Below are 18147 nucleotides of genomic sequence, written 5' to 3'. Positions count from 1 at the left end.
AAGAGAGAATCAGAGCTGAAACTACCGGAGCACAGACACAATGCACCTGTGTTGTCTGTGGTCGTGTTTCTGTCTGTGTGTAGCTTCTATTTAAGAAAGGTTAAGATCAATCAATCAATCAAACTTTATTGAAATACCCTGTTTCAAACAGATCAATCAAAAGTTATTTATCTGTGATTGACCAAACATATTGAGTTAAAAACATTCAGATTTAGAGACGAATGCATAACAAAGCAATCCACAGAAAAGACAACAATAAAATCAATTTAAGAAGACAAAAATATATATTATTATCAGTAAAATTCTAGTGAGCTAAATAGGAGTAATAATGATAAAAATAAATATAATTATAAGACCATAACAGAACATGGATCAGAAAGAGAAGAACCAAAGTATCTGAGGAGCCTTCCTGCTTCCTAAAGCACAAGAGCTGCTTTACATGTCTATGCTCAGGGGCCCTGATCATAATCTGTCTATGATTTTAGGTCAGGTCATTATTGGCCAACCCAGAGGACAAATGTTAGAGGTTAAAGTTGAGGTTAATAATCACATTAGAGACTTGTTGCCTTTTGGGTTTTGTTAAACACAAACACACAAGAAAACAGACTTTGACACAACATCTGTACTTTCAGTGAAGAAGCAGAACATCTGCTTGATACACATGTTCCCTTTTTTCCTTCTAGACACTCTTTGCTCTGCACTGATTGAAATGGGTAAATTTTAACGCATCGCTGTGATTTCTTCTCGCCACAGGAATGGCGAGGAGTGGAGAGCTGACCGTCTCCTGCTCAACAAGGAGGTGATGATGAGCTCGGCCGTGAAGAGGTTCCTCCCTCTCCTTGACGAGGTGGCGAGCGATTTCAGCCGGATGCTGCAGGCGAGAGTGGAGAGGGAGGGGAGAGGAAAGAAGGGGAAACGCAGCCTGACCATTGATCCGAGCCCTGATCTCTTCCGCTTCGCACTGGAAGGTTGGAGGTCATCATCCCCAGTGATTTGGGACCTGGGTTTCTTGATGTACATTTCATGTGTGATTGCTCTGCTCCTGCAGTAATTCACCCTGATGCCCTGCACAACATTTTTCTGTCACGTTGTTCGGTGTAAAACAGTTTTAAAGGATGGGTGTCTGATCTCCTCTCAATCCACCAATGAGTGACCTTGGTGTCCCAGGCGAGGGGAGGGGAGGAGATGGATTAATGTCACCTCCGTCTTTTGACGAGCTTCCATTCAGCTCTTCGGGTTGAGTCACGAATGCTGACGCAGGCTGTGTCACCTTCTCACGTCAGACACATGATTAAACAATCTGCAGGAACATCACATTTTAAAATTCTTTTTGATTCTTTGCCTGCTAATGTCCCATCGCCTCTGCTCTGTCTGGCTTCATTAAAAAAAATATACTCACCTCGACAGGGAGAAGCAAAACTCCCTCTAACCTGAGGTGTATCTGTTGTTAACAAAATGCAGATTTAGAGGGTCAAGGAGAACACCTTTAAAAATAGAAACACCAAAAAAGACGATCAAAGCCGGCGGCCTTCTTTCACCAGGTCTGCTCCTTTCATGTGCCTATCTGCAACGTGCCACATTCACAAGTGTGAAGGCCTGGGTGACTCACACTTGTGTACATCTGTGCGTTCGCTGGGTCGAAGAGGGGGAGGGCTGATGACTTTGAGTTATGCTGGTCTGGACTTAATGGACCAGAGCACACGGAGCCAGGTGCTGAGCCTGGGTAGGGACAGGCCGAAGAGAAACTCAATAACAGTCAGTAATGTGTAGTTAGGTGTCTATTAGGTGTTGGGTTTCCTCTGAGACAGTGCAAGTACTTGGAAAACCAAAACTGTCTCCGTGTGTGGGGCTGGAATCGAAAAAATACAGAATGTTTTCTTGCTGGGGGAGAATTTTTTTTACCTTAACCTCTCAAAGAAATACATTTTTGAATTTATTTTCTGCTCATAAACTCCAAATCATGAATAGATCAGCCCATCTGTGATAGTTTGAATTTACAGCAAGAAAATGTATAAATCTCTAGGTTTTATAATCAATTTTCTTGTAAAGCCTTTATTCATTTCCATGATAATACAACATTTTCGTTAACAGTGTCTCAGATTAATTGTGATCTGATACATTTTCTGAATGTTTTTCATTTATCTCTCACCTATACTCCCCCTCCCTCTTTCCCTCCCTCCGTCCAGCAAGTTGCCATGTGCTGTATGGCGAGCGTATCGGCCTCTTCTCCTCATCGCCCTCCCTGGAGTCTCAAAAGTTCATCTGGGCCGTGGAGCAAATGCTGGCGACCACCCCTCCTCTCCTGTACCTGCCCCATCGCCTCCTGCTCCGCATTGGCGCTCCCCAGTGGACCCAGCACGCCACTGCATGGGACCACATCTTCAGTCATGGTACAGAGAGCTACATTGGTTGGACTCTTAATGGAGGAATAATGAGCCATTTCTGGATGATCGAATGCTCTTCAATCAATATATTTCTGCTTCATTACTCTCATCTGGCATGACTGTAATCCTGTCCCCTTCCAGCGGAAGCCAGGATCCAGCGGGTGTACCAGCGCATGTCCTCCTCCCAGGGTCGAGGGGCTGAAGCTGGGGCAGCTGGAGGCCAGTACACCGGGGTTCTGAGCCAGCTCATGGAGAAAGGGCAGCTATCTTTGGACCTCATCAAAGCCAACATCACTGAGCTGATGGCTGGAGGGGTTGACACGGTGTGTGTGTGTGTGTGTGTGTTTGCGTGTGTGAGTGTGTGCGTGTGTGTCAAAGTGTGTGCCTGATTGCTCTCCACACCCCAACTGATTCTGTGTCACCTCTCATCCCATCGTCCACCTTCTCTGCAGACAGCGGTGCCCCTGCAGTTTACTCTGTTTGAGCTTGGCCGTAACCCAGAGGTGCAGGAGAGTGTGAGGCAGCAGGTGAGAACATCATGGGCTGAGGCTGGTGGGGACCCTCAGAAAGCCCTGCAGGGGGCGCCACTGCTGAAGGGCACAATCAAGGAGATTCTCAGGTACAAGGAACCAAAAACTGTCTGCATAAGGCCGGTGGTACCAGTTTGTGGACCCCTGGGAATCGTCTTACTGTTCTTACTGTTAACCATCTACATACACCAGCTCCCACATCACTGCATTGTCATGGGAAGACAGTAACAGTTGACCAAGGCAACAAAATGACCTGATAATGCAGGATTTAGCTTATAGTGTATTTTAGTGCAAATTCACATTGTGCGTGTGTGTGTGTGTGTGTGTGTGTGTGTGTGTGTGTTTGTTGTCATTTTGGTTTGTGCCAGGTTATATCCAGTGGGAATCACAGTGCAGCGGATGCCAATCAAAGATATTGTTCTTCAGAATTACCACATACCTGCTGGGGTGAGTGATCAGACAGTGGCTCCTCCACATGGAGTCAGATCTTCATATATATTCAGAGCTGACTTACCCGGTCTTTTGACAACTGTCCCCCTCAGACCATGGTCCACGCCTGTCTTTATCCTCTGGGAAGGAGCACGGAGGTGTTTGAGAATCCACAAAGCTTCCAGCCCGGCAGGTGGAGCAACAGCAGAGAGGAGGGACAGAGAGCAGAAGGGTCAGGGTTCCGCTCCCTGGCGTTTGGGTTCGGTGCCAGACAGTGTGTCGGGAGGAGGATTGCTGAGAACGAGATGCAGCTCCTGATCATGCATGTGAGTAGCAGCAAACAAGAGAAGGAGGAAAGAGGGAGAAGGAGGAGGAGGAGGAGGAGGAGGATGGGATCAGAGAGAAAGGATATGATGCAATAAGAATGGAAAGAGATGGAAAGGCTTGTGTTGAGTTATAAGTGAATAGAAAGGAGATTTGATAAGCTTAACCTTAGCAGACACAGGTTAAGCTTCTCAAATCCTCTGTGCAGCAGAAGAGACACAGGTTGCTCTGCTGAGAAGTGGTGGAGGAAGTACTCAGGCTTCTTTTCATCATGTGGTACTGGTTGTTTCACACTTCTTATTTAAACAGGACACACAATGGGAGAGGAGTGAAGAATAAAGTTCAGCTTTTTTAGAATTATATATTTTGACCTTTTACCAATCATTTTTTTTTCTGGATAAATAATACATGTACCTACATTAAATCCATGACTTAACATACTTCTTCTCTTCCCTTCTGTCTCCATGCTTCCATCACCTCTATCATATCCTCACCTCATTTCACACACACACACACACACACACACACACACACACACACTCTCTCTCTCTCTCGCTATCTAGATCCTGCTGAGCTTCCACATCGGCGTGTCATCCTCAGAAGACATCAAAACCACATACACCCTCATCCTCCAGCCAGAGACCCCACCAAGGATCACTTTCAGCAAGCTCTGACACAAACACAGACACACACACACACACACGAGCACACACAATAACAGAGCGATAGTCTCATCATTTCTCTACACGGTGAAACGCATAAATTAGCCTGTGTTGATCATAATGCAGCATACTGGGACCAGTGAAGGTTCTGAGCTTCATATTCAGTTCATGTTTCATCTTGCTGACGAATAAAGAACCAATTCCACCTCCTGTTGTTTTCATTGTGGCTTATAAGCCTTTGCTCACACAAAAAGGCAGCATTACCACTGCCATCCTTTAGATGGCGCTACAACTACCACCAATCCGTTCATTTCCATGTGTTGACTGGGTCTCTCCTCACCAGTCTCTCCTGACGCACCTCACATTTCAACAGGTTGGTCATTTCCTCTCTAAACATCTGAACTTTACGACTTTATCTATCTGTTCTGCGTGAACCCATTAATACAATCGACATCGTGCCGACACGATTATTGTCTTTTGCTGTTTTTTTCAATCTCTCCTGCTGTTTCTGCTTCCTGTTTATTTCTGTCGCTCTCTCAGGTATTGATCACTGTTGTTTGCGGCTGTTCTGAGGTAAAAGTATTTTAGACAAACTGCAGCACTTACACACTAGAATGGATCTGCTCAATACAGTGGGAGAACGTTCTATACTAGTACTGTTTTTTTAATCTTCAACTACATTTAGTTAATGCTGTAATTTCATATTTTAGTTGGCTATTTGAAGTGTTGCACATTAAAGCTGAATATCATGACATTGCACTTTGGCCTCCATGCGTAAAACCGACCTTTACTCCAGTCTGGTATCAAGTCAATTCTATTATATCATACGTGATGCCTGGTTTACAGGGCAGAGGGCTGGAGGGTCGATTTTCTCAAGTCAACTCAGGAGCAAAGGTCTGTTTGTCCTGTGGCTAAAGATTTACACCCCCTGTCAGGCCGGGTTCGTGCATGACTGTGCATAGATACAACTCTCCAGGGTACAGCCCTGCAGACCTGGACCCAGGAACTGAGTAACCTGTGTCAGTGAGTGAAGGACACATCATCTCTGTGTGTGGCCTCATCTGACAAAGTCTAGTTTGATCATTATCATTAATACACTTGTCTTACTCAAGAAATCAAATCTAATCAGGCCTTTTCGTGTAAAGTAGCAATAGAAGGTGCTTAATAATACTGTTAATAAAGCAATAGAATAAGACACAATACAGGATGAGCAATAAGAAAAAATATATAAAACAATTAAAAAGGAAAATAAGGTCATAGAAAATAAAATATTATAAAGCCTAGCAGACAGATTTGATGAAAAAAATGTGCAGAACGTGGAAATTCGTGACAATTAAAAAAATGCATGTTCCTGGGTAAACTTAAGACTCCTCAGCGTATGTGCCCAACAAGCAGCGCTCACAAGACCACACTCCGACAGAGATGTTGTTATGAGGCGACTTTCGTAGCGAGTGAGCTGATAGCTAAGAAGCTGAACCTGCTACGACATAAAAAAACATGCAGTTTTATGTGATCAAGATTTTTTTTTTTAAAAGGATCAAGACAACTCAAACACACAAACTATATCGAGCAACTGCAGTGACTAACACACTGGTAAATTACAGTTCACAGTAGATCGATATAGAGAAAGAAAAGGACGAAGATCTGATTAGTGTAACCTCTGGATTTATCTTACTGTTACTACTGGTCTGATCTCGGTCTGACGTCCTCAGACGAGCAAAGATCTGTGAGGGGTTTGCCCTCCTTCGATGGAGGCCCTATAAGATGCAGCAATGCTTGACCATGCCGGCACAGAAAATATGCTGTTTGAAAAGTAAGAAGATAAAAATTAAACAAAAAAATTAACATATTTTTAAACTGATAAATGTGGAACAAGCTGATGTTCCTGACAACGTATAAGACATGAGATCATTGAACTGCAAAGCAACGACAAGCCCAAAGCTTCAGTTCAACGATCCCCTGCTCGAGCTCAGACTGCACATCTGGGTCTTGAGGATTTTCCCACTCGCACGAGAACTGCTCTGAAGTTTCAATCTCTGTTTGAAACCTCTACCTACAAGAGCAGTTCTTGACTTAACGTTTGTATTTGCAAAGATTATTCACAAAGACTGATTGAGCATCATTATCTCTACCATCTGACATCAGGCGCCTCATTTTGAGCCATAACATCAGGAGGGTAGTTAGATAAATGTGTCCTTCAATAATTTAGTATGGCCCTAGAAAGATGTTATGAAAATTTAAATGGTCCCTAAAAGGAAAACGGCTCCCCCCCCACCACCATAGAATAATATTTAATCTAACCAAGAAAAGTAACATTACCTCATACGTCAATCTTTAAAGGATTTACTGTTTCATCTGTAACTATAATCAATATTTAATAAACCATTTTATCCATCAGTTTTTAAGATATTAAAATAAATAAATAACATTTGTTCAACCAACATTACCAAACCAGAAGATATTCAGTTTCATAACAGTGTTATTATATTATATTGTTATCTTTATTAAAACAACAAATACAATAATTGAAGAGAAATATATAATAAGAAAAAAGTAATACACGTCTTTTCAAAGTTCAGTTGATAGGATTACGATTAAAATTACATAATCTGCAACAAAGGCCCGTGTCACTTTGTACTGTAGTGGCCCACACCCTGATAGCTCTTGGTCAACGAGTCTATTGACATAAAGTTTTTCCATTTTTAGCATCCCTCTCTCCCAGTTAGGCCCAAACTACACCAACTCAGCATAATCACCGGTCTGTTGCAAGCAGTGGCGTCGCTCCATGAGGTGCGAGTGGGAGGAGCCGGGGGGGGGGGGGGGGGGGGGGGCAGCCGACGGGTCAGAGGGTGGAAATGAGTGAAAGAGGCTGAAGTAGACTTGTGACACCAGAGGATGACAAGTGCAAAACCTGAGCACAGGAAAGGATAAAGACACAGGAGGAGAATTAAAGAGTACAAATATCCAAGACATCCTAAAACAAAGTGATAGAGGAGGAGCTGGGAAGTGGATTTGGATCATTGAAGGTTAACTCAACATGGGTAAGTGGACCAAGGACATTTTTGTATTAAGGGGTGCAGAGTTACAAAAAATTGTATGAATTAACAAAAAAATTACTTAATTTATAAGCATAGCATTGTTAAGAATCCTTTATTTACTTAATTTTATATTCATTTGAACTGAGCTTTGTGGCAGTTGGTTCCTATGTCGTTATCAAATGAAGTAGTAAGGTTTGATATTTTACCGTCAAATCCTAAACTTTATTATAAATAGTTATGAATAAAAGAAAACACAAATACAACCACATATGTAGAATGTAAAATAAGAAAGTAAAATGTCCACATAAATGCAAATTTCTTTCTGCATTGTTTACAATCAGAAATAAAACGTTTTATACCCACAAACGCCGACGCCAGTATATCTTTGAAAAGCTCAAATCACATATAAGCACATCACCTACTTGTGGCCGGACGATACATCGATCAAAAAACATTTTCCAGTAGCAGTGACTCAGCAAAAATAATTAAAAATTGATTCCATCACGAATAGTTGATCTTCACGAGGATCAGATACTGCTCCGCTGTGTCATTTGTCTCATTCTTTTAAACTTGCAGTTTAACAAGAGTCTGCCCTCTTACCTTTGGGTTCATTGATCGAATGGTTAGATCCACTGACCTCTCTTCATGTAGGGATGTGACCGACTGCAGTCAGTTTATTCCTGGCATATATTTTGGCCACACACATCACCTGGCTGACCTTTCTTATCAGTCGTATATGCCGTGCATAGGCGGTTATTTTGCAACATCTGTGTCTTTGACCTAGAGTCTGCTTTATTTATCTGCCTTCCAGGAAAGGAAGACGGGTACCTGTGTGTGTGTGTGTGTGTGTGTGTGTCTGTGTTTTCATGCATGCACCCTGGGATGTGTCAGAGGAGGATCTCAGTGGGACACGTAATGATGTGTGCAGCAGAGCGGCAGAACTGGGTCACAGGGAGGTGTAGAGAGAGAGAGAGAAAGACACAAAGAGAACGAGGGAGAAAAATACTGACAGATATTAAATCTACAGGATTGAAGAGCTGTGCGTGTTCCAGTTATCCTGCAAAATCCCCAGTCACAGTTTCACCAGGTATATGCTCCTCAGGTTTCGTCTGCAGAGAGTTGTGGAACAGGCGGGAGGTCGACAAATTTAAAACCTGACACCAGCCATTAAGTAAACAAGAAACAAGGTCACAAATAGCTGATTGACAGAAACCTCCCTTGACAGATTCTGTCTTCCTTCCTCCCTTCCTCTCTCCCTTCTTTGTCCTCACCTCTTGGCTCCCGTGTGCTGTTAGCATCAACCTTTGTATGTCAGGCTCCCCTCTCTGGTCTTCACTCTCTCCCCCCCTGTGGTGGCAGAAATTGCAGGCTAGACTGACGGTGACATATTTTTAAATGGATGCCATTGTGCTGCCTCAAAGGACTCAGGCAGGTACCACAATGCTCTGCTCGAGAGACACCTGGTCGGTGACATTTAAGCAGAAAGGGTGATCGTGGAGTTGTTACAGTGATGTAATGATGTGTGTAATGAGTATGGAATGTAAAGTAGTGAAAGGCATTTCAAGCTGGTGTTATTTGAAGAGGTGAACAAATGCCAGGTTTGTTAACATAAGATGAGATAAGATGGTTGTTTATTTGTCTCACAATGTGGAAATTTGCATCTTAAACAGCCTGATGGCGTGTGGAAGCTGAGGCTCGAATTCTGAGTCCAGGAGGCGGACAAGGAAAAACTGAGGTACAAGCAGCAGGGATTTGAGGCAGACAGAGAACAATTAAATTACCAGGTAGAACTCAAACACTAGGAAAATACGCAGAACTGGATTTCTTATTGGCTGTACGGTTTGTAGCACGTGGATACAGTGAATGAATTGAGTGAGTCGCAGAGGACTGGGTCTTAATACAGCTGGCGTCAGACAGACATTGGCCGAGACAAATAGGGGACATACTAGGAAGGGGACGATGCTCATTAGGAAATGGAGGGAGATGCTGCTTCAGTGTTTAACAGGTTGCTGTCACATGAAAACTCTTCTCAGTCTATTTATTTGGAAGGCTCCTGTATACTTGTCATTTGCTCACAGAGACTCTTTCAGGATGGAAAAGAACACATAGCTCCTGCACACACACACACACACACACACACACACACACACACACACACACACACACACACACACACACACACAACAACACAACCCAGTCAGATCTTCCCCTCTGAGAATACAAGATGTCTCTGTTTCCTTGATTCATTCAGACGGAGAGCGTGTTTCATGAAACCGTGTGTGAAGCTGAATCGTGTCTGAATCATTTCAGTTTTTACTCTACATTATATTACTAGACTGCAGGCGTGGAGATCATGTATTTTGATTACCTTCAAATATGAGTATAAAACCGCATGTGGCATTAATGTCAGGCTTCCTGTCTATTTTTCTTAAATACAGTTTTATTACATGTACGATTTTTTAAACAGTGTTTTTTCAGATTTTGTCTGATTACACATTTTAATGAGGCATCTACATTGTAGTTAGTTCACGTCAATATTTTGTGTTTTTGTCTTTGTGTGCAAATATAATATTATTACTTCTGACAAGCTGTACACGTTTCTAGTCTTGTGTGCTCACCCTCTGACTTTAGATACAGTGTTGCTGTTACCTGCTATATATTTATTTATTTATCTTTGCTCTTCCTGCCTAACACATGGAGGTGTTGTTCTCCATCTTCATCATTAGCCCCTAAATGAATGACACTTGTATTTGTGTGTGAGGTGTTTAGCTCATGCGTGCTCACAGGTGGAGCTGGCCGTTCCCCCCGGGCATCTCCGCTCTGCTGACAACCTTTCTCTGTCACAGCAGCTCTCATCAGGCGCTACTCAGAGGCGATGACACTGCCGGACTCTTTCATCCAGCGCCAGAAGCTGGACGCCAGCATGGCTGACACCTTCCTGGAGCATCTCTGTCTGCTGGACATCGACCAGGAGCCAATCACAGCGCGCAACACCAGCATCGTCTGCACTATCGGTGAGTGTGACGAGCAGCTGCAGACGGCAAGTCCCAGTCTCAAGTTGGTTTTACTGGCAACTGTTGTACGTCACCAGTCTGCCTGCTCCTGTGTGTGAGAGGGCCTCGTGTGTTGGCTGGGTCTGGTTCTTGTCTGTGGGGTGACTCCTGAGCTCTATCTGCTTTTCTACTGCCTAAAAATAGAGAAAAGAAGAAGAAGCAAACAAACAAACAGCTTCTTATATCCCCAGAGCAGCTGTTCTCTAGAGAGAAGCTTTCATTCACTAACAATCAATGTGTTCATTGATTAATCTGCTTATTAGTTTCTTGGCTCATGAAATATCAGGGAAATATGAAGAAATGGTAAAAACGTAAAATCCCCTTCCTCTCCTTCCTCCTCTTCATTTCAGGTCCTGCGTCACGATCAGTCGAAAAACTGCAGGAGATGGTCAAAGCAGGGATGAACATCGCTCGTCTGAATTTCTCTCATGGATCACATGAAGTACGTCCTTCAGATGTGCCCATTGTCACAAAACAGACACACACACACGCATTTATTCCTTGGTTAATTCACGTCACGATCCTTTGTGTGTCTCCCTCCTTCTGTCTCTCAGTACCACGGTGGAACCATCAAAAACATCAGAGAGGCGGTGGAGACGGTGACCTCTGACCCCTTGTACTACCGGCCGGTCGCCATCGCCTTGGATACGAAGGGTCCAGAGATCCGCACTGGTTTAGTGAACGGGGTGAGTGCGTCCTGCTTCATCCGTCAAACAGTCTGAGACGAATCAAGCAGTGACGTGGAAGAGCTGCACCATATTTACACAATCCTTTATACCAATTTTTTTTGTCTGAACTGGAAATTCTTGGCATCAGCTTGTTTTCTCTCCCGGGCCGTGCTGCTGTTGCACGTCGCCTGCTCAACAAATAACTCCAAGCTGTTGGAAACCGCTGAATGTCTCGTTAAGCTTGACGTGTGAGCTGCTCACCGACTCTGGCTTTTCTACATCTCTGCTTTAAGTCTCATCAGTAGCTCATACATAATCAATCATAAGCTGAGAATGTCACATTAATCTTTTAAAATGTATCTTAAAAAAAAGTAGAAGGTAATTTGTCTGTCACGCATCACAAACCCTGATGTGTCATGATACTTCCTTCATGCCTTAGCAGGTGACATTTCGACTAAATTTATAATATAAAAAAACAAGCGCACAGTCATCAGTCACTTTAAATCCAAGCACTATCACATATTTGACACGAGGCAATAATGTTCGTTTTCACGTCAAAGAGCAAAAACTCATCGTCACTGTCACAGAAAATACCTGGTACGGATTACTGGAACTATTCAGCCACAAACTCACCAGCTTGTTGAAGTCGTTGGAAGGTTTCCATACTGCAATGCTGACATGTTGGTAGGATTCTTTAAAGAAACCCTGAACTTGCACAACCATTTCCATTTCTTTGTGGTGAGGCACTCATGAAAAACAGCCTCTACAGGTTTGTGAAGACCAGTGTGTTGCATTGAAAATACTATTTAATGTTCTACTTCAAATGTTGCCCCATGAGGGACCCTTCCTTTAAAGATGCATCAATAAGAGAGAGTCACTAATGTTTTTTCTTTCTTTTCTCTCCATTGTGTGTTTGTTCTGTGTGTGTGTGTTTGAACAGAAAGTGGAGGAGGAGGTGGTGCTGCAGAAGGGAAGCACTGTTCGTGTGGTGACGGCAGAGAGTGACAAAGACAAAACAGATGGAAAGATCATCTGGGTGGACTATCCCAGCCTCCCCAAGGTCGTCAAGCAGGGAGCAACCATTTACATTGACGACGGCCTCATCGGACTCAAAGTCACAGAAATAGGTGAAGAAGCTCAAATCTCATATCTGTGTTCTAACATCACCTCCTTACAAAACTGTTTTTACCTTTTATTTTCTTTGTTTTATAATTTATTTTCTTTCTCGATAGTGGGAGGAACTCGATATACTTCATCCGTCTCTATGTAGTCTCATCTTTACAGTCTCTGACAAATACCTGCACACATTTATGTACAAACAATACACACATGTAAACGAACATGTGCACACACAAACACAGTACATACATGTACATAGTGCAGCTGCATACACACACATTAACTCTCCTGTTCTCCATCTCTGTCCTCCATTATCCTATGCTACTATTCATTCTCTTCGCCTTGTTATCTATATGAAGTCCTGCTTTTCAATGCACATAATGATCAGTCTTTCATTGTGAAGGAAATCTTTCTCATTAGAGGAAACCTTGCATAGCTGGATAACTCATTCATGGTTCCCTTGCAGTCGTCCAACCCTCTGCATTATGTCCTGCGAGATGAAACGATTCTCTAATTAATTCGATTTTTTAAGTGTAACCTAGAGTTCAGTCAGCTGACGCACTTTCCAGAGAAATGGCTTTTCTTTGTCCTCAGTTCAGGGTCTTACTTGATATTGGATTCTTAATTATGACCATTTTAGCTTGTTTTTTATATATACAACATGATGGATTCCAATCTCTAAGGGTTGTTTTAAGTGACCTTTATTTTCTTGACTGGTCCATGTTTGCAGGACCTGACTGGGTGGACACGGTGGTGGAGGCTAGCGGTCTGCTCAGCAGTCGCAAAGGCGTCAACCTCCCCGGCTGCGACCTGATTGGCCTGCAGGCGGTCAGCGAGCGGGACAGGGCCGACCTGAGGTTCGGGGTGTCCCAGGGCGTGGACATGGTGTTTGCCAGCTTCATCCGCTCGGCCCAGGACGTCAAGGATGTGCGGCAGGTTCTTGGGGCGCATGGTCGAGAGATCAAAGTGATCAGCAAGGTTGAGAGCCGGCAGGGCGTCCAGAAGTGAGTCACGTAAATAACGGTTCTTATTTAACACCATTTAGGCGCAGTTTATTTTGAGTGATACAGTTGCTGAAGGCAGAGAATATTTTCTAATGAGGCTGTGACAGGACTTATAAATCCAGCGCTGACGGCGATCTGCCCCTGCTGCAGTCGGCCTGCTGTCAGTGATGGATGTGCATATGTCAACTCTGGATGTTACACATTTATGATGAGCAAACTGTGTGGCTGTCTCTGAGTTATAACCCCGTGACACAACTCATGTTACTGCTCTCTCAGCTCCATCATTCATCTCTGTCTTTCTCCTGCTGCTCGTCGGCCTCTGACAATGTGTAAATATAGATTTTCATTTAAATGAGACAGTTTCTAGGATGATTCTCACTTATTTATGATTATGTGTGTAGACATGTCCTCTTTTAAATGTCTCGCATCTGTATTTCTTGTTAATCTTGCATCCTCATCACAGCTGGATGTGGATTTCGTCCCTATATTTTGGATTTAGATCACAATCCTCTTTGTTTGTAGAATTCAGAGATAAAATCCGGTCTCTGCAGGTCGAGACCTGAATTTGAATGTTTCCTGGATAACAAGGTGCTGTCATTGTTTCTGTCCTCCTCTACCTCTGCTTCCTCCTCCCTGCTAACTCCTCTGTTTCTGCTCTTTTTTCAATTCCCCTTTCTTTTTTCTTTTCACTCAATCCGCCATCACCTCATCTCCCCTAATCTGTCCATCAGTTTCGAGGAGATCCTGGCTGAGAGCGACGGCGTCATGGTTGCCAGGGGCGACCTGGGGATCGAGATCCCGGCAGAGAAAGTCTTCATTGCCCAGAAGATGATGATTGGTCGCTGCAACTCCGCCGGCAAGCCTGTCATCTGTGCCACGCAGGTCAGCGCCGCACACACACATACCCACGCAAGAAATGGGAGGCCGACGTGATAAGATATGCAGATTTGCTCTCTTGAATGAAATGTCAAGAGAATTCGAGTAAACTAACATTAAAACCTAAAAGGCGCACATTAACCTTACACTCCTGCATAATGTGCTCACACAGACACACGCTCACTTGTCCTATACATTCATCCTCAAACACACACACACACGGAAACACACAAGAGTTTCCTCTCTTTTGTTACCCTTCTCTTTTTATTTACACACACACACGCACGCACACACACACACACACACGCACATGCACGTACACCCGGATGCATTTTCCTGCAGCCATATTGAGTCACAGTGCTATATCTTGTTTATGCTAAAGCTCTTGACTCAGAGTGACAGCGTTATAGCAGGTTTTGCTACTAGAGACCTGAGCCCACAAATACCCCCCCCCCCACACACACACACACACACACACACTCACACACTAATCAGCATTAGATGCAGATTCTCGACAACTTAAAAAATGCCATCTCTCAGGCAGTGCTGCGAGCTATCTCCTTTCCCATCCGTCTGCCTTGCTTATTGACTCACAATCTCCGGAATTCCAATAATAATCTGGCCAAGTCATACTCGCCAGCCTCAATCTAGATGATCTCTCATTTCTCTTCCCCTGATGTCCATCCATCCACAAAGCCATTAGCCCTGATCCTCATTCTCTCCCCAAAGCCTGTGTGCCTCATGTCACTTTCTCATCTCAGAACGAGAAAAATGGGGTCATAAAATACAAAGTGGCTTATTTCACATCCTTTTGGAGTGCCTGATGGAGACATTTTGGTTGTGGTTAAGAGACCAACGTGAAGCTAATGTGTTTGGTGTTTGTGTGTGCGGTTGTGTGCGTGCAGATGCTGGAGAGCATGGTGGCCCACCCACGGCCAACCAGAGCAGAGGGCAGTGACGTCGCCAACGCCGTACTGGATGGAGCCGACTGTGTAATGTTATCTGGGGAGACGGCCAAGGGACTGTTTCCTGTGGAGGCAGTCGCAATGATGCACTCGGTGTGTGTTTCTGTGTGTGTGTGTGTTTGTGCACGACGTCCATTCTGTTAAATCTGACTTTGTGCCCTCTGATAACTCTCTCTCCATCCTCTGTCTCCCCCGCCGGCCTCACACTCTGTCCCTCAGATCTGCAGGGAGGCGGAGGCAGCCATTTTCCACCAGCAGCTCTTTGAGGACCTGCGTCGCCTCACTCCGCTCTCTTCTGATCCCACAGAGGTCACAGCCATCGGCGCTGTGGAGTCCTCCTTCAAATGCTATGCCGGGGCCATCATTGTCCTGACCATCAGTGGCAGGTGTGTATTGTGTAGCAATAGTGTCGCCAGGCAAGAGCGTCAGGACCTCACAACTCTTCACTGACATGTTTTTTCCACTGATACAACTCTCATGTATGAGCATTAAATATGTTCCTGGAACCAATAGCTTAGCTTAACGTAGTTTACTCATAGGTCCGTTGCTATGTGATCTGTGATGATTCCCCGCAGTGCAGGTCATATCGTCTAAGAAAAGTGGACTTAGTTATAGATATAATTATATTATATAATATTATTGTAGATATATATTTCTCTGCTCATCCAAGAGGCTAATTTTCCAATCCTAAACTAATGAATTTTGCCTCTAAAGCTCACTAGTTAAATTCAATTCATGGTTTTACATGAGGGTCATTTGAGTCTTTGTGCTTAACTAATATAAATTAAGCTAATTAATTAATGCTGACTGTAGATTTATATTTATGAAAGTGGTATAAATATTATCTTTGGACAATGGGACAAAGCAGTAAATCTGACAATAAATTACAAATTAAATGTATGGTACAGTACATTTTGGTTATATAAAGTTAGGATTAAGACACTAAAACACTTGGTTCAAGTTGTGGGAAAGTTATGTTTACAAATAATAAAAAAGTGAATATATCTTCCTCATGCCGCTTTGTGCTTTGGGTCTGCAAATTGATGCTGGAGGAGAATAGTGAGGAGTCACAGTAAGATTTAGAACTGAGTAAAACATCAAAAATGCATTAATGAATGGAGAAACTTCCATCCAGCCTGTAACATGTTGCCATGTTTTTATCCGTCGACCAAGTTCAATCGTTGTCATTGTGGCCAGTGAGTGACCTTGACAGAGAGTTTATCAGCGGCACATGGACGATAGGAGCCTCAGTAAAAAACTGTTTCAGTGTGACCATCCCTCAGAGAGAACAGTTCAGAAACCTAGAATATCTGTAATGTATTCTGACCCAGTTTTCTGGACATTTTCCAGAGTTTGTTTCAGGTATTGACTTAAGAAAAACTGAATCTATTCTGGAAACTCTGGCACGTGACATTAGTTGTCCCTATTATTCTGAGTGTCAAGCATCTATAGAAACATTGCTCACGTGTGTCAGCGGTGATAATTATTTTCCCCTCCTCATCCCTCTCTCCTCCTGGTCTGTGCAGATCGGCACACCTCCTGTCCAGGTACAGACCTCGCTGTCCCATCATCGCCGTCACCAGAAGCCCTCAGGTACCGTCTGCTCCTTTGGACTGAACAGCATAACTCCCTCTGTGTTTGTCCTGCCAGAAACATGACCACACTGTTAATCACACTTTTCAAAGCAGAGGAATATGTGATAGTCACTATTTACTGTCACTGACTGTTGCTGTGAATTGTGACAGATTGGCTTCGCTGACAGAGAATGTTTTATGAGAGATACTTAACTGGAGCGTATTTCTGTTTTATGGAGCTGGTTCTGGACCAGTTGTTTCAAAACATGAGCCTTATTTAAAGTAGGTCATGAATGTGATGTCCACATACTTGATGCCAAAGTGTGTTCTGTACTGTGGCTGTAATACTAATTCATATTTTACTCCCTAGGAAATTGCCGAAAATATCCCCAAAAACTAAATCGCCAAATCTTGCAATGTTAACAAAATAGATTTTCTAATAATTCCTGGATCTGCCGCAATCTTTAATGGGTTCTTTCTTGGCCCATCTCCCATCCTTCCACCAAGTTTTGTGGGGATACAATCAATCCTCCCTTAAGCATGTCACTGACCATCATTTCTTCAGGTGGCCCGACAGTCCCAGTTGCTGAGAGGAGTGTTTCCCGTCCTCTTCCACCCGCTGCCTGCTCCTGTCTGGGCCGACGACGTAGACGACAGGGTCAACTTTGGCATGGACATCGGTCAGTGTGTGTGTGTGTGTGTGTGTGTGTGTGTGTTAGATCATTTGTGATCCTCTCTTACTCACACTACCTCTCGGTTTCTCTCTACCCACCTCCACAGGTAAAGCAAGAGGCTTCTTCAAACCCGGCGACATGGTGATCGTGGTGACGGGCTGGATCCCGGGCTCCGGTCACACTAACATCATGAGGGCCGTCAGCGCCCAGTAACAACCTGACGGGGCCTGGACTCTCTCACTTCTCTGACTTAGAGCCTCTGTAAGACCACCATTGAAAACCAAGACAGAAAAATGACTGTCACTTCACCCAAAGTGTATTTTTAAGGAAACATTTGCCACGGAAACTGACCTCATGAAGGGTGAATGTGTGTATAGTGTGTTTTAAAAGCAATGACTCCCTCTAAATAAAGCTTGAACCATCATTTCAACACCTTGTTCATGTCCTAAATTAACTAATTGAGCTATCCGGCTTTTTTTCTTTCAATATCCTTTATTCATGAGAGTGGTGCTGAAGTGAAAGTGAATATTGTCTCTTTGCCTTTGTTGAAGTCCTTTGGTAGACTTCATAGTATTTGGAGATAAGGCTTTCATTTCTGTCCATAGTCCCGAGCTTATCTTTGTGACGGTGCAATTCTTTTGGCTTTTATGAGCAGTGTGGACAGACCCAGAGACGACGGGCACTGGTCTGCACCTCCTTTTGTCCACTGAGATGACCTAGATGCCCACGTCTGAATACTGTCCTCATATGAAGTAATTATATCTGCTCTTGGACGGGGCTTTCATATGTCTCGATGATCTTTCATGTGACGTCCCTGCCTTTCTTCTGCAGCCGTCCGTCGTCTCTG

The 18147-nt window shown here is 43.7% G+C and overlaps 2 protein-coding genes across 5 annotated transcripts in view; both read left to right on the top strand.

Annotated features, from left to right (window-relative positions):
- LOC128449257 (cytochrome P450 11B, mitochondrial) overlaps window positions 1–4341 on the top strand; it is an 8894-nt gene extending 4553 nt beyond the window's left edge. Inside the window, exons 6-12 of the mRNA XM_053432328.1 lie at window positions 754–968; window positions 2187–2390; window positions 2526–2707; window positions 2837–3003; window positions 3283–3361; window positions 3457–3669; window positions 4231–4341. Of these exons, the coding sequence (XP_053288303.1) occupies window positions 754–968; window positions 2187–2390; window positions 2526–2707; window positions 2837–3003; window positions 3283–3361; window positions 3457–3669; window positions 4231–4341 (1171 nt within the window). The remainder of the gene's footprint in view (window positions 1–753; window positions 969–2186; window positions 2391–2525; window positions 2708–2836; window positions 3004–3282; window positions 3362–3456; window positions 3670–4230) is intronic.
- Window positions 4342–4614: 273 nt separating this feature from the next.
- On the top strand, window positions 4615–17724 carry pklr (pyruvate kinase L/R). Of its 4 annotated transcripts, none has more exons than XM_053433373.1 (12): window positions 4615–4702; window positions 10214–10381; window positions 10771–10862; window positions 10975–11106; window positions 12029–12215; window positions 12938–13211; window positions 13943–14093; window positions 14993–15145; window positions 15272–15438; window positions 16579–16645; window positions 17192–17306; window positions 17407–17724. In XM_053433373.1, the coding sequence occupies exons 2-12, from the start codon at window positions 10243–10245 to the stop codon at window positions 17511–17513; spliced, it is 1584 nt and encodes a 527-aa protein (XP_053289348.1). In that variant the 5' UTR covers window positions 4615–4702; window positions 10214–10242; the 3' UTR covers window positions 17514–17724. The 4 variants fall into 4 exon arrangements, with proteins under 4 accessions (XP_053289348.1, XP_053289349.1, XP_053289346.1 ...); XM_053433374.1 differs by having other exon boundaries at window positions 4633–4702; window positions 10217–10381; XM_053433371.1 differs by lacking the exon at window positions 4615–4702 and adding an exon at window positions 7160–7370 and having other exon boundaries at window positions 10217–10381.
- Window positions 17725–18147: the final 423 nt, after the last annotated feature.

The sequence above is a fragment of the Pleuronectes platessa genome, chromosome 10 (assembly GCF_947347685.1).
Source record: "Pleuronectes platessa chromosome 10, fPlePla1.1, whole genome shotgun sequence".
NCBI lineage: Eukaryota > Metazoa > Chordata > Actinopteri > Pleuronectiformes > Pleuronectidae > Pleuronectes > Pleuronectes platessa.
This window is presented reverse-complemented; position numbering and strand designations above follow the sequence as displayed.

Coding starts and splice junctions, on each gene's coding strand:
- pklr (XM_053433370.1), top strand. Junction 11,107..12,028: donor GCACTGGTTTAGTGAACGGG/GTGAGTGCGTCC, acceptor GTGTTTGAACAG/AAAGTGGAGGAGGAGGTGGT. Junction 15,146..15,271: donor CAGTCGCAATGATGCACTCG/GTGTGTGTTTCT, acceptor TCTGTCCCTCAG/ATCTGCAGGGAGGCGGAGGC.